Source organism: Coregonus lavaretus (assembly GCF_964263955.1).
Source record: "Coregonus lavaretus genome assembly, chromosome: 26".
Lineage (NCBI taxonomy): Eukaryota > Metazoa > Chordata > Actinopteri > Salmoniformes > Salmonidae > Coregonus > Coregonus lavaretus.
This window is the reverse complement of record NC_140013.1, coordinates 3,211,404-3,227,741: the sequence shown is the minus strand read 5'-3', so window position 1 is coordinate 3,227,741 and position 16,338 is coordinate 3,211,404. Positions and strand designations below refer to the sequence as shown.

At 42.4% G+C, this 16,338-nt stretch overlaps 1 protein-coding gene across 2 annotated transcripts in view; it reads right to left on the bottom strand.

Moving 5' to 3' along the window:
* Positions 1 to 16,338, bottom strand: part of LOC311101331 (AP-2 complex subunit mu-like) — a 52,818-nt gene that overhangs the window by 8,836 nt on the left and 27,644 nt on the right. For both annotated transcript variants that reach the window (XM_084142460.1, XM_084142459.1), the window contains exons 3-7: positions 11,810 to 11,987; positions 11,628 to 11,715; positions 6,784 to 6,866; positions 6,054 to 6,189; positions 748 to 895 (exon numbers count right to left, since the gene is read on the bottom strand). In XM_084142460.1, coding sequence (XP_083998586.1) covers positions 748 to 895; positions 6,054 to 6,189; positions 6,784 to 6,866; positions 11,628 to 11,715; positions 11,810 to 11,987 — 633 coding nt within the window. The remainder of the gene's footprint in view (positions 1 to 747; positions 896 to 6,053; positions 6,190 to 6,783; positions 6,867 to 11,627; positions 11,716 to 11,809; positions 11,988 to 16,338) is intronic.

Here is a 16,338-nt window from a genome sequence, read left to right as displayed (position 1 = left end):
CTGCGTGGTCCCATGGTGTTCATACTTGCGTACTATTGTTTGTACAGATGAACGTGGTACCTTCAGGCGTTTGGTTGAACCAGACTTGTGGAGTCTGGCTGATTTGTCTTGGCTGATTTGTTTGGATTTTCCCATGATGTCAAGCAAAGAGGCACTGAGTTTGAAGGTAGGTCTTGAAATACATCCACAGGTACACCTCCAATTGACTCAAATAATGTAAATTAGCCTATCAGAAGTTTATAAAGCCATGACATAATTTTCTGGAATTTTCCAAGCTGTTTAAAAGGCACAGTCAACTTAGTGTATATAAACTTCTGACCCACTGGAATTGTGATACAGTGAATTATAAGTGAAATAATCTGTCTGTAAACAATTGTTGGAAAGATTACTTGTGTCATGCACAAAGTAGATGTCCTAACTGACTTGCCAAAACTATAGTTTGTTAACAAGAAATTTGTGGAGTGGTTGAAAAAAAAGTTTTAATGACACCAACCTAAGTGTATGTAAACTTCTGAATATTTAATATAATATTCCGTATATATATATTTTTTTAGACTAGAGGAAAGAGTGCCTCCTACTGGCCCTCCAACACTACTTCCACCAGCATCTGGTCTCCCATCCAGGACCAACCCTTCTTAGCTTCAGAGGCAAGCCAGCAGTGGGATGCAGGGTGGTGCGCTGCTGGAAAATCTAATAAAAAGATTGAATCTAAATGGCCAAAGCCGGCCACACCCATTGCCACCTCACCTCTTGCCCGCCGCCTCCTCGGTGGCGCCCCCCTTGCCCTGTTTGTCAATGACAATCTTGTCGTTCATGCCAAATTTGCACTCCGGCATGCCGCTCAGGTAGCTCTTCATCACCACGCGGCCCGAGACGTGGGCGCTCAGCACCTGGCCTGTTTGGAGCAGAGGGAGAGAGGGCGAGGTTACCACGGTGCAACACGGAAGGCAGGTAACCGGTTCAGGAGAGCTGTCAAGGAGTGTTTTATGAGGTAGTGATACTCTTATGTAGAGTTATAGAATCATTTATAGTAAAAAACAGGTCACACATTAAAAAACAGGTGGGTGGCGGCCTCTAGTGGCCACACCGGCACTATACCACACAGCTAAATGTGCATACATAGTCATATATACAGTTGAGGACAAATATAATGGCACCCTTGCACTTTTCTTAAATCCTTCCCTATTTCTTCTAAAATAAGTTGCAATTGGCCTCCCGAGTGGCGCAGCGGTCTAATGCACTGCATTGCAGTATTGCGGCATCACTACAGCCATGTCACAATCGGCCGTGACCGGAAGTCCCATAGGGCGGCGCACAATTGGCCCAGCGTCGTCCGGGTTAGGGGAGGGTTTGGCCGGGGGGGCTTCAGGCTGACTTCGGTCGTCAGTTGAACAGTGTTTCCTCCGACACATTGGTGCAGTTGGCTTCCGGGTTAAGCGAGCGGGTGTTAAGAAGCGCGGCTTGGCGGGTCATGTTTTGGAGGACGCATGACTCGACCTTCGTTTCTCCCGAGCCCGTTGGGGAGTTGCAGCGATGAGACAAGATCATAATCACAAAAAAGGGGGTAATCACAAAAAAAAATTTTGGGGGATTTTTAACATTGCAGAACCAATTTTATTTTTGTAAACTTAAAAAGGTTGCTACACTGGATTTTTTCTTTTGTCACTGGACCAGCAAAGGGATGGGGCCCATCACAAAAGCATACTATAGTCCTTCTCTAGATTAAGACCTCTGGGGACTAAAGTATCTAAGGAATGGATCCAGAACGTCTCTGGACCTTTTGTCAACATCGCCACCGTGTTTGTTTTTACTGACTGTGTAACTCCCTAGAAGTTTCTCCTACGTAAAATAAGCCGCACGGGCAGTGAATCACACAGATCCCATCGCGAGAATTACAATTGATGGTACTTTAGATTTTTATGTCTCGACCCGATCTAGGGTGTGAGAAACAATTGCCACACTTGTAGTTGCCGGGGGAAATATGCAGGAGGCTAGTCTTTGCGCCTTGGCTGATGTCGGATCGGACAACACTGTCTTTAATGTTTTTAGCTTTACAGTAGGCGACCGTAGGAGGCTGCTGAAATGTATTACCTTGAGCTGAATCTGAGCGTAGAATATGCCAATGTTTTTTAATGATGCCTAATAGCTCTGGACTTTGTGGGGTGTAGGTATTAACCAGTTGGATAGGAGGTCTGGCTCTAGGGCTTGTGGGCTTTCTCAGTAGTTGTGCTCTAAGAACATCCATGAGTGAAAGTGCATTCAACAGAATAAAGGATGAACTCCTAGAAAGATTTAGAGCAAAGGGCTACAATCACACATGGTTAAATCAAGCTGAAAGTAAACTCATGGATGTTCCTAGAGCACAACTTCCTAGTGCACTTGACAAACACTGAAGGTCCAGAGAGACATTCTGGATCCATTCTGGATCCATCCCCTTTGTTGGTCCAGTGACAACACCCCCCTATTTGTACTTCTTGTTTACACATGGAGGGAGCTTACTAGCTCACTTACAGTTGTCCAAACCAGTTATTAGACCTGTTTGCAATGCAACAATTTCAACGATTTTACTGAGTTACAGTTCATATATGGAAATCAGTCAATTGAAATAAATTCATTAGGCCCAATCTATGGATTTCACATGACTGGGCAGGGGGGCAGCCACGGGTGGGCTTTTTTAAGAGGCTTTATTACAGACAGAAATACTCCTCAGTTTCATCAGCTGTCCGGGTGGCTGGTCTCAGACGATACAAAGGTGAAAAAGCCGGATGTGGAGGTCCTGGGCTGGCATGGTTACACGAGGTCTGCGGTTGTGAGGCCGGTTGGAAGTACTGCGAATTTCTCAAACTACGTTGGAGGCGGCTTATGGTAGAGAAATTAACATTACATTCTCTGGCAACAGCTCTGGTGGACATTACTGTAGTCAGCACGCCAATTGCGCGCTCCCTCAAAACTTGAGACATCTGTGGCATTGTGTTGTGACACAAAACTGCACATTTTAGAGTGGCCTTTTATTGTCCCCAGCACAAGGTGCACCTGTGTAATGATTATGCTGTTCAATCAGCTTCTTGATATGCCACACCTGTTAGGTGGATGGATTATCTTGGCAAGGGAGAAATGCTCACTAACAGGGATGTAAACTAATTTGTGCACAAAAATGTTGATTCCGTACAGTATTCAGTGCTTGTTTTCTCACAAACTGAAATTGAGCGAACAGTGTAGACTTTTAGCAACCAGGAAATGGAGGCAATTTCCACTAGATAACACAGCCACTAAGTCAAAACAGCTTTCCCATTTTGACAACAGATACTGCTCCGGCGGGAGAAATCAATAGGCGAAAATCACAGCCACTCACAACACCGGCGGATAAGTAATACTGTGAAACACTATCATTCCATTATTACTGCAGATATATTTTTATATCTGATATAGGACATTTTCTGAAATTACAATACAAACATTATATATATAAAAAACAATCTTATGTGTAGCACCTTTAAGTCTACAATTTTAATTGTGGGGTTTCTTTGCTGCCTCTGGTACTGGGGGCCTTGAACTTGTGCAAGACATCATGAAATCAGCAGATTATAAAGGTGTTTTGAAGTCCAATGTTTAACCCAGTGTCCAAAAACTGGGTCTCCATTGAAGGTTGTGGGTCTTCCAGCAGGACAACAACCACAAACACACATCAAAAAGCAACCCTTTTTTTCCCCTTTTTTCCCCCCCTTTATTTAACCAGGTAAGCCAGTTGAGAACAAGTTCTCATTTACAACTGCGACCTGGCCCTGAGCTGTACTTCTCCACAACTTTATCCCTGACCTGTTTGTAGCGCTCCTTGGTCTTCATGGTGCCCCTTGCTTAGTGGTATTGCAGACTCTGGGGCCTTTCAGAACAGGTGTATATATACTGAGATCATGTGAAAGATCATGTGACACTTAGATTGCACACAGGTAGAGTAATTATGTGACTTCTGAAGGTAATTGGTTGCACCAGATCTTATTTAGGGGCTTCATAGCAAAGGGGGTGAATACATATACACGCACCACTTTTCCGTTATTTATATTTTCTAATTTTTTGAAACATGTATTATTATTTTTTTCACTTCACCAATTTGGACTATTTTGTGTATGTCCATTACATGAAATCCAAATAAAAATCCATTTAAATTTCAGGTTGTGATGCAACAAAATAGGAAAAACGCCAAGGGGGCTGAATACTTTTGCAAGGCACTGTATATACTGTATTCTATACTATTCTACGGTATCTTAGTCACTTTAATAATGTTTACATATCTTGCATTACTCATCTCATATGTATATACTGTATTCTATACTATTCTACTGTACCTTAGTCCATGCCGCTCTGACATCGCTCGTCCATATATGTGTGTATATATTCTTAATTCCATTGCTTTACTTAGATTTGTGTGTATTGGGTATATGTTGTGAAACTGTTAGATATTACTTGTTAGATATTACTGCACTGTCGGAGCTTGAAGCACAAGCATTTCGCTACACCCGCAATAACATCTGCTAAACACATGTATGTGACCAACACAATTTGATTTGATTTGGATCACTGACCTTGACTAGTCCAGGTGTATATTGTATATTGTGTATATACAGTGAGCTTCAAAAATATTGGGACAGTGACACATTTGTTGTTGTTTTGGCTCTGTACTCCAGCACTTTGAATTTGAAATGATACAACTATGAGGTTAAAGTGCATTTTCATCCATATTGGGTGAACCATTTAGAAATTACAGCCCTTTTTGTACATATCCCCCCATTTTAGGGAACCTAAAGTATTGGGACAAATTCACTTATATGTGTATTAAAGAAGTCAAATGTTTAGTATTTGGTCCCATATTCCTAGCACGCAATGATTACATCAAGCTTGTTACTCTACAAACGTGTTAGATGCATTTGCTGTTTGTTTTGGTTGCGTTTCAGTTTATTTTGTGCCCAATAGAAATTAATGGTAAATAATGTATTGTGTCATTTCAGAGTCACGTTTATTGTAAATAAGAATAGAATAAGTTTCTAAACACTTCTACATTAATGTGGATGGATGCTACCATGATTACGGATAGTGAATAATGATGAGTGAGAAAGTTAGACGCACAATTATCATACCCCCCCCCCCCAAATAAAATGCTAGCCTACCCTGTTATTGTAATGGTGAGAGGTTAGCATGTCTTGGGGGTATGATATTTGTGAGTCTAACTTTCTCACTCATCATTATTCACGATTCATTCAGGACTATCCTTAATCATGGTAGCATCACATTAATGTAGAAGTGTTAAGAAACATATTCTATTCTTATTTACAATAAAATGACAATACATTATTTACCATTCATTTCTATTGGGCACAAAATAATCTGAAACAACCAAAACAAACAGAAAATGCATCCAACAAGTTTGTATAGTCACAAGCTTGACATTTCTGACTACTTTAATACACATAAGTGAATTTGTCCCAATACTTTTGGTCCCCTAAAATGGGGGGACTATGTAAAAAAATAAAAAGTGCTGTAATTTAAACGGTTCACCCAATATGGATGAAAATACCCTCCAATTAAAGCTGACAGTCTGCACTTCAACCAGTCTGTCATTGTACCATTTCATATCCAAAGTGCTGGAGTACAGAGCCAAAACAACAAAAAGTGTGTCACTGTCCCAATACTTTTGGAGATAACTGTATTGTATGTATTTTCCAATTGTATTGAATGTGAAGTGCCTTTGAAGTGCCGAATGCACAGCTAGTCTTGCCCAAACTGTCCATTCTTGCTGCCCACTTGATAACGAGGAGCATAATGGAAATAAGTCGGTAGACTTCATTGTTTTTTAAATTCTCTATAATTTTTTATGTAAGTATTGTTGTCCTCACATAAATGAGTCACCTCTATATGCATTTTAAACATGTCCAATAAAATGTATTAATTCAAGGCCCAAGACCCGAGTCCAGCGTACGTTTGTCTTTGTTGATTTGTTTCAGTACAGCAGCGTTACAAAGTCCTTGCTCCAAAACACACATGACACAGACTGGTAGTACCTTGTGGCGACATCAGCAGGTTGACACTCTCCAGCACGTCCAGGAAGAGCTCGTTGCGACGGTACTTGATGCCCTCGCGACGCCAACCGATCTGCCCAGTCACCTGACTGGTGATCTGAGACTGCTCCTCCTTGGACTGGTGGACAGAGAGACGGAGAAAAGGAGGGATGGACAGAGATAGAGAAAGGAAAGGGACAGGGAGGAGAGAGAAACAAGGGGTTGACAGAGATAAGAGGAGATAGAGGAAAAAGACAAGGAGGAGGAGAGAGAGAAAAAGAGAACGCCAGATTGTTATGGCTGAAACACTTTTCACCTGGATAATTCTAACGACAACCCAGTATGTAAAGTTGGACTCAGCAATATGTTGGTGATATATCCGTAAGGAGACAGTCACCCCGCTGTTCAAGATGTAAAACGGCTGAGTCTGCCTTTAAACAACCAATCAAAAGGGAGAGTACTCACATGGTGCTGGAGAATGAAATGACCAGGAAATAAAAACGGCAGCCACGGAGCACATTGAGACAGAGAGAGAGAGAGAGCGCAAGAGAGAGAAGAAAGAGAGCGAGAGAAAAATACATAACACAAGTATACATCCAAATCAACAATATCCTCAGCTCTGGAGCCATCCCTCATGCCCAACAACAGCTGAAAAAGGTATACTACTGGGTGACTACCACACAGTCCAAACTGTATATGAGAGATATCTTTAAAATATTGTCATGGTGCCCACCTGGCTCTTGATGCCCGTTTGAGTGATGAAGGTCTTCAGTGCGCCAGTCTCTGAGTTCTGGGGGTAGCCAAAGTCCAGGATCTCTACAAGGGGTAAGGGGACCGTGAGACCACACACTTCTGCTATGAGCTCACCAGCTGGGCTCACAAAGAAACACCATCTTATTTTATGTAACTGTTATTTGATCAGGAAAATTCTGAGACCGTATTGAACATGAGCGACGATCTGTGAAAGGGTTGCAGGGGAGGAGAGGGGCTGTTTCGAACAGTTTAGGGCTGACCCCAATTAGTCGACCGGTCGATTGTTTGGTCGTTAGGCTGTTGGTCGACTGAGATTGTTTTAGTCGAGCAGTAACAAATATATAAACTCAGCAAGAAAATAACCGTCCTATCACTGTCAACTGTGTTTATTTTCAGCAAACTTAACGTGTAAATATTTGTATGAACATAACAAGTTTCAACAACTGAGACATAAACTGAACAAGTTCCAGATATTGAACTAACAGATATTGAATAATGTGTCCCTGAACAAAGGGGGGGGGGGGGGGGGGGTCAAAATCAAAAGTAACAGTCAGTATCTGGTGTGGCCACCAGCTGCATTAAGGACTGCAGTGCATCTCCTCCTCATGGACTGCACCAGATTTGCCCGTTCTTGCTGTTTGATGTTACCCCACTCTTCCACCAAGGCACCTGCAAGTTCCTGGGCATTTCTGGGGGGAATGGCCCTAGCCCTCACCCTCCGATCGAACAGGTCCCAGACGTGCTCAATGGGATTGAGATCCGGGCCCTTCGCTGGTCATGGCAAAACACTGACATTCCTGTCTTGCAGGAAATCACGCACAGAACGAGCAGTATGGCTGGTGGCATTTTCATGCTGGAGGGTCATGTCAGGATAAGCCTGCAGGAAGGGTACCACATGAGGCAGGAGGATGTCTTCCCAGTAACGCACAGCGTTGAGATTGCATGCAATGACAACAAGCTCAGTCCGATGATGCTGTGACACACCGCCCCAGACCATGACGGACCCTCCACCTCCAAATCGATCCCGCTCCAGAGTACAGGCTCATTCCTTAGACGATAAACGCGAATCCGACCATCACCCCTGGTGAGACAAAACCGCGACTCGTCAGTGAAGAGCACTTTTTGCCAGTCCTGTCTGGTCTAGCGACGGTGGGTTTGTGCCCATAGGTGACGTTGTTGCCGGTGATGTCTGGTGAGGACCTGCCTTACAACAGGCCTACATGTCCTCAGTTCAGCCTCTCTCAGACTATTGCGGACAGTCTGAGCACTGATGGAGGGATTGTGCGTTCCTGGTGTAACTCGGGCAGTTGTTGTTGCCATCCTGTACCTGTCCCGCAGGTGTGATGTTCAGATGTACCGATCCTGTGCAGGTGTTGTTACACGTGGTCTGTCACTGCGAGGACGATCAGCTGTCCATCCTGTCTCCCTGTAGCGCTGTCTTAGGCGTCTCACAGTACGACATTGCAATTTATTACCCTGGTCACATCTGGACCCTGGGCATCTTTCTTTTGGTGTTTTTCAGTCAGTAGAAAGGCCTCTTTAGCGTCCTAAGTTTTCATAACTGTGACCTTAAAGCTGTTAGTGTCTTAACGACCGTTCCACAGGTGCATGTTCATTAATTGTTTATGGTTCATTGAACAAGCATGGGAAACAGTGTTTAAACCCTTTACAATGAAGATCTGTGAAGTTATTTTGATTTTTACGAATTATCTTTGAAAGACAGAGTCCTGAAAAAGGGACGTTTCTTTTTTTGCAGAGTTTATATATTTGCGCCCATCTCAGTGAACTAATACACTGCGGAGGCCTAGACTAAAAGCCAATTTATGCTTGATCTGAAAATGTGGTTGGAGGCTCCATATGGAGGGTGTGACGCAATTGCGGAGCCTCCAGAGTCATGCAGAGGCCAAATCGAGCTCCGTACCGCATTGCCATGCGCCTCCCAAATGTTGTAAAAATGCAGAGGGCTCTGTATAGCTCCGCATTGACATGATTGGTTGACGGTAGGTGGGGATGGTACATTCTGTAGAAAACACAAACTCACAACAGCTCTGCACTGCTCCGCGAAGCGAAAGAAGTATGAATGCCCTGACTTCTGCTGACATCACCATAAATGCTGCATGGCCAATGCAGACATCAGATTGTGCACCGCCAATTTGTGCACATTCATTGTTTCGTAACTTTATTGTGTGAATTGTTTGCGTATGATTGTTAGTGTCTATCAATTGCCCATTACATATATCACCAGTAGTGCATTTACCGTTAATTCCTATCATTTCTAATCTAGAATGTTTGTTACTTTGGTTACAGTAATTTCTGTTAATGCATTCAATATTTTTATTCCAGTCTTCCCGTTATCATTGTCAGAGTGGACACATTGTTTGCAGAGTGCACAACTTATGCTACACCTGTGAGAAACAAGTTTTGGTTTATTTCATTCCATCTACGAATTTTGTCAATTTAGGCATTGTCTTTTGTTTGGAGCGATCCTGTCAATGTTGAGTAAGGACGCACACACATAGAAGTAGGCCTATAGGCTACCTGGCCTGCGCGCAAATGTAGGCATATACAGTGGGGAGAACAAGTATTTGATACACTGCCGATTTTGCAGTTTTTCCTACTTACAAAGCATGTAGAGGTCTGTAATTTTTATCATAGGTACACTTCAACTGTGAGAGACGGATGATTTTTAAGTAATTAATTTGCATTTTATTGCATGACATAAGTATTTGATCACCTACCAACCAGTAAGAATTCCGGCTCACAGACCTGTTAGTTTTTCTTTAAGAAGCCCTCCTGTTCTCCACTCATTACCTGTATTAACTGCACCTGTTTGAACTCGTTACCTGTATAAAAGACACCTGTCCACACACTCAATCAAACAGACTCCAACCTCTCCACAATGGCCAAGACCAGAGAGCTGTGTAAGGACATCAGGGATAAAATTGTAGACTTGCACAAGGCTGGGATGGGCTACAGGACAATAGGCAAGCAGCTTGGTGAGAAGGCAACAACTGTTGGCGCAATTATTAGAAAATGGAAGAAGTTCAAGATGACGGTCAATCACCCTCGGTCTGGGGCTAAATGCAAGATCACTCATTGTGGGGCATTAATGATCATGGGGAAGGTGAGGGATCAGCCCAGAACTACACGGCAGGACCTGGTCAATGACCTGAAGAGAGCTGGGACCACAGTCTCAAAGAAAACCATTAGTAACACACACGTCATGGATTAAAATCCTGCAGTGCACGCAAGGTCCCCCTGCTCAAGCCAGCGCATGTCCAGGCCCGTCTGAAGTTTGCCAATGACCATCTGGATGATCCAGAGGAGGAATGGGAGAAGGTCATGTGGTCTGATGAGACAAAAATAGAGCTTTTTGGTCTAAACTCCACTCGCCGTGTTTGGAGGAAGAAGAAGGATGAGTACAACCCCAAGAACACCATCCCAACCGTGAAGCATGGAGGTGGAAATATCATTATTTGGGGATGCTTTTCTGCAAAGGGGACAGGACGACTGCACCGTATTGAGGGGAGGATGGATGGGGCCATGTATCGCGAGATCTTGGCCAACAACCTCCTTCCCTCAGTAAGAGCATTGAAGATGGGTCGTGGCTGGGTCTTCCAGCATGACAACAACCCGAAACACACAGCCAGGGCAACTAAGGAGTGGCTCCGTAAGAAGCATCTCAAGGTCCTGGAGTGGCCTAGCTAGTCTCCAGATCTGAACCCAATAGAAAATATTTGGAGGGAGCTGAAATTCCGTATTGCCCAGCGACAGCCCCGAAACCTTGTACTTCTAATCTGGCCTACTGGCCTCCATCTTTCCCCACTATCATCCTATCTCACTATCTGTAAGAAAATAAAAAATTAAATAAAAAAATAAATAAAAAACTGAAAATCCCTTTAAAATATTTTTGGGGAAAGAAATAAAAACAATCATAATATCTTGAGTGGATATTAGCAAGTCTGCATGCAATGTCTGTCATGTCACACAGCACAAGTAGACATCTGCCGGCGCTATATTTTCTTTAGGTTTCGATTTTCTCGCTTAAAAGTCACAAAAGTCTAAACCTAAAAAAACAACAGCACAGCAGAAAGGCTGACCGCGGCACGAGAGAACCACTTCAGGATGTGGCATGACGGTTGTGTGGAATTCCTGTAAAGTTTGTTAGGTGGTTGTAAACCGAGGGGGAAAATAACACGCTGCAATTGAGCACACACACACACACACACACACACACACACTAGGGATGGGCACAGTTATTCAAATATTCTAATATCCGAACGTATTTATTATTCGACTACTTGTGAGTTTTCATTTTTTTGAAAAAAAGGTTGCAAGCTGGCTAACTTAGCTGGCTAGTGTAGCTAGCTTCTTTTACATTGATTTGATACAGTGAAGACAGACACTACCAGATGAGATGATAGATAACCTATCGCAGTAATACGTTTGTCTAACTTGCGCAAGCCGGTTTGGCTACTTCTCTCTCTCGTTCTTCCTCCATATCACACACTGGCCACTGCTCCTCTTCCACCCCTCCCCTACCCTTCTGTTAAAACAACAAGCAGAGTGCACCGGCTCTTTCCTGAGAGCGCGGGCAAGCCCCCGTTGAAGTAAAAAAAATATGTATAATATTTAAAACATGTATTTCGACTTTACGAAATAATGTATGTCCGTCCCTAACACACACAGACAGACACACACAGACACACAAAGTAGCAACAATAGACGACTGACACATCAGCTCTACTTTTCAAGACGATTCTTTCCAGAGGAAAAAAGAGAGCAATAGCCTAAAAGAGTGGCAAAAGAAAAGGCTTCCTTTACCATCCAGCAGCTCGTAGATCAGCACAAAGTTGTTCTTGATGTTCTCCTCGCTGATCTTGCCGAAGTAGGCCGTCATGACGTCGCACATCTTAAGATAAGATCAAATAAGATAGTTATTTATTCATCCCCAAGGAAGAAAATATGATTGCATCAGCCAACACATACAACACCAATAAATATACCTTGTAGAGGAACTCGAACACCATGGCGGCGTTGACATTCTGCTTGGTGACCGCCGCCAGCCAGATGTTGGAGCGCTTGACGTGGAAGAAGCTGGTGCGGGCGATGTTGGTGACCGGCGAGCGCACCTGCTGCCGCGCATGGATCACGTTCACGCGGAACGCATCCACCGCGTTGCGTCTGGATACACAAATACAGAAAAGAAAAGGAGGGGGTCGTTACAGACATTCAAAAGGAAGACCTTGAGCAGCAAGCACACACGGAAGAGGAACAGAGAGTGTTAGATACTTTTAACTGTATTAGGCAAGTAAAGATATGAGATCATTGAAAGTCAAAGAAGGGGAGAGTGAAAGAGGGGGAGGAGAGAGAGAAGACCATGAGATGCACAGAAGAAAGGAAACGGTAAGGGGCATGTAGCCTACATCTGGAGAAAAAGAAAACAGGCTTTAATAGGGGGTTGTCAATCCAGCTTGCATGCCGGCAAGACACTTGCAGTCAGGAGATGATCAGTTGCCAAGCAAGCACATCATGTTACCTATTCCTACAGTATCCAATGGACAAGATGATGGACATGGAGAGAAATGGCACCAGCAAAAAGGGCGGACAGAAACACAAAATGAGGAGGAGCAGAAGAGGGAAAGGAGGTGGAGAATGAAGATGGGGATAGAGACATCAAGGCAGAGGGTTAGAGAGACACACAAAGGTGTAAGCACACACACATCTGGGTTTCCATTAGCTGGCAATATCAACCTTATGGCCGATCAAAAAATGAAAAGCTGATAAATAAAATTGTAGCCGGCATCTCGATTTCATGCTTCAGCACCATTCTCTCACTCCTTGTGCGCAAAAGAAAAAGAAGAAAAAAAAAATATGCCTATAGCCTAAGGGGAATGTCCTCCGTGTGGACACATTTGTATATTGTAGTGGACAAAGATGAGATTAACGTTGGAGTGGCCAAATGCAGGCTACTGTGCAATTCGCTATTCAGGTAGGATGCAATTTTGACTTGTATTTATTTTTGTATTTATAATAATTTGTTTTGTCATTATTATTGTATATAATTGTCATTATTGTAGGCCTATTTATTAATCCAAACTAGTTCTTTAAATATGCACAACGTGTTTTGTTTCATTCTGTGAGACATTTTCGTTGGCTAAATTAAATTCGATCTGTCTTTTTAAATGTTTGCGTCGTATTTACTTTAAAGTAGGCCTGTTGTAAAATAAATATCAGCCGATTGCTGTCACTTTTTGGGTACGGTAGGCACCAGCCTTTGTTGGTAATTGCTGCAATACACTTAGTGTACAAAACATTAGGAACACCTACTCTTCCCTTGACATAGACTGACCAGGTGAATCCAGGTGAAAACTATGATCCCTTATTGATGTTACCTGTTAAATCCACTTCAATCAGTGTAGATCAGTGGTCACCAACCGGTCGATCTCCAAGGCATTCCTAGTCAATCACGAAACATTTCTGTAAAAACACCAATGATAAACCTTGCATTCCTATTTCTTTTTTTATTTGTCTTGCACTGGTGGCGGTAGGTGCACCCGATTCAGCTGTCCTGCACGCTGGGTAGGCGACCTGTTCCCATTTTGAACAATTTCATGTGTCTGAATGTAGAACTCAGCCCAGAGAGCAAATCAAGTGCACTATAGACTTACCACTGGCCAATCGGACGGCTCAGATTACCGTGTCAGCAATAACGTAGCAGGTATAAAAGAAAGCTACCGCAAAGCTGATACTGAGATTTCTAAACTTTTAAAACCATGACTAGAGAGAGACTGTCAATGAATACAGCAAAAAGATACTGTTTTTATGAGTGAGTTCATGCTTAAGTTTACTTTGCACTGTCAACACTTTCTATTCAACACTTTTACAAGCCATACTTCCACTCGTGCTACAACCAGCACTACAGCTGCAATTAATAAATATTTTATTTTTTATTTAATTTAATTTACTTTCACCAAAGAAAACAAGTGATAGACAACAATACAGACAAAAACAAAATACTAAAATTGTGTGCAGGTGTGATTGGAAGCCAAAGGGCTTGTATGAAAACCACAAAAAAACAATATACAATACATAAGTACAAAAATAAAAAAGGTTTATTAAAACAGATAACAAAACCTACTAATTATAAATGTATAAATTAATTGATCAGTAATCACGAAAAAATATGTATTTGTTTTGTTTAAATGTAAGTGTGTGAGAGTTAGGCTATATGGAGGAGATTACTGAGTAGTTTGGTTCATTAAGCTGAAGTTATTGAGGGATGATGATTTAGGAAAGTGTATCGATAGGCTTGTGTTATTATTAGCGGCTTGGGTCTTTATTTAATATCGAGGAATATTTCTGTTTCTCTGGTCATATCAATTTGTGCATGAGGCGAGGCGGAAATAATGCAGTGCGACATGAGTTTCGCATTCAGCTGGAAAACGGTGTCACTTTTTGGTCAGTATCAGTGGAGGAAAGGGAGAGCGGAGGGACGTTGAGAGGCGGACCCTCAGTCTGCTGCTCTCTCCCTCTGCTGAGACTGACCATCAGATGCAGGCACCATCAGCCAGTAAAATAAAAATAAAAAGTAAATTATTGAAATGTATGCTCAGTCAGCTGTGCCTCACAAGTAATACAACAACTGATCTATTACCGGTGTGATCATATAGCCTACCTCAAATGTTAATATATATTTTTTTTAATGGTCTGAGAAGAACAATGTATTGAAAAAATAATAATTATGCACTCACTAACTGTAAGTCGCTCTGGATAAGTCTGCTAAATGACAAAAATGTAAAATGTAACAATGTCTTGGCAGGGCAATTCAAGCAAAGCCAATATGCGTAGATCATGTTTTGGGCCTATAGCCTACTGCACACACCTAGGGCTGGGCGATATATCAAATTCATTTCATTAATATGAATTTATGTTTTTGCGCGATATTCCAAATGCCTGTATTGCAAGAATCAAGGTTTTGTTATTTTTCGTTTTTATGAACGTTTATGTCTGCTTGTTCTCGTGTTGTATTTTTGGTCCTGTCCCTTTTGTGCCTTTGTGCTGTGTGCACCAGGATGGCAAGTAGCCTAGCGGTTAAGAGCGTTGGGCCAGTAACCAAAAGGTCACTGGTTCGAAGCCGGCAAGATGGGAAAATCTGCCGTTCTGCCATTGAGCAAGGCAGTTAACCCCTAACAACAATTGCTCCCCGGGCGCCGATGACATGGATGTCGATTAAGGCAGCCCCCCACACCTCTCTGATTCAGAAGGGTTGGGTTAAATGCGGAAGACATGTTTCGGTTGAATGCATTCAGTTGTGCTTCTGACTAGGTATCCCCCTTTCCTTTTACCTTCCCATTTACACCAGAGATCTGTATATAATGAAGAGATGCACGTCTCCGCCCTAACAATGGGAGTGGTTGTCCCAAAGGCGGGAAGGCAGGCGACAACCTTAGATCCAAAATAAGCCCATAGAAATGCTTTGGACAGATTTTAGCGAAAGTGAAACCGCTTGCTTCGCCTCTTCCTCTATGGTTTACACACACACCAAGCCCCTCCCCCCGCCTCTCACTCCAACAAAGTTGAGAGATCACATCTTGCTCTCTGACAAGCGGTTTCAACTCGTTATTTGCATTTGAGGTTTGGTCCAACAGAATCGGTCATATGGACACCAAAACACATTGAGACATTATTTCACTGTAATAGAGGAGAAGTTATTTTCTAACGATACCTTTTGTATGTCTCAACTACTCAAATTGCGCGCAGAGCAGACACTACTAAAACGAGAGTATCAATGAACATTGATTCTGGAAAATGAATGCTCAGTTTGCCATGCGCGGCATTGTGGTACCGCTAGCAGCATTTTAGCCAAAGACTGTTATACTAGCTGTCTAGTCTGTATTTTATAAATGTGCAATAAGCATAAAACACAATTATATAAGGAATTGGCAACTCGTTCTCATTCTGAGAAATAAGGTAGGCCACTTGATTTCAACATCTGAAAAAAGTGGACAGGCTAACATGCTTTTCAAACAGTTGGAGACAGACAGTAGGGTGTGTTCATAACAATTCAACTGTTCAACTTTGTTAGTTAGCAAATAGATCCAAGTTGGCTAACCTTGAAATATAAAGATTAGCTGGCTAATCACTAGCATGTGGGCTTGAGAGATTGTTGATGAGACCTGTGTTCATTTTCTATTGCCTAATGTGTGCTACAAGAAGTTAGTCATTATTAGTGAATGTTCATTATGCATGGTTCTAATTTATATTTGTAACAAAAAGGGGCATTTTCATAAGACTTGAAAGGCAGATGAGTGATTATTGCAACAGGAAAAAAAGGAGGTTAAACTATTTTTATAAAGTAATTACATTATTAGTGGGTCTTATGGTTGTGGAAGGCTTATATTTATCCTAGGTATAACTTCACAAGCCCTGAATTCATTAGATTATTGCTGACTGTTTGAAATGCAGTGTATTTGATCTTTAATTGTGACCGACCGGCACGATTCGGTCTTATGTAGCAACATTTGAAATGGTG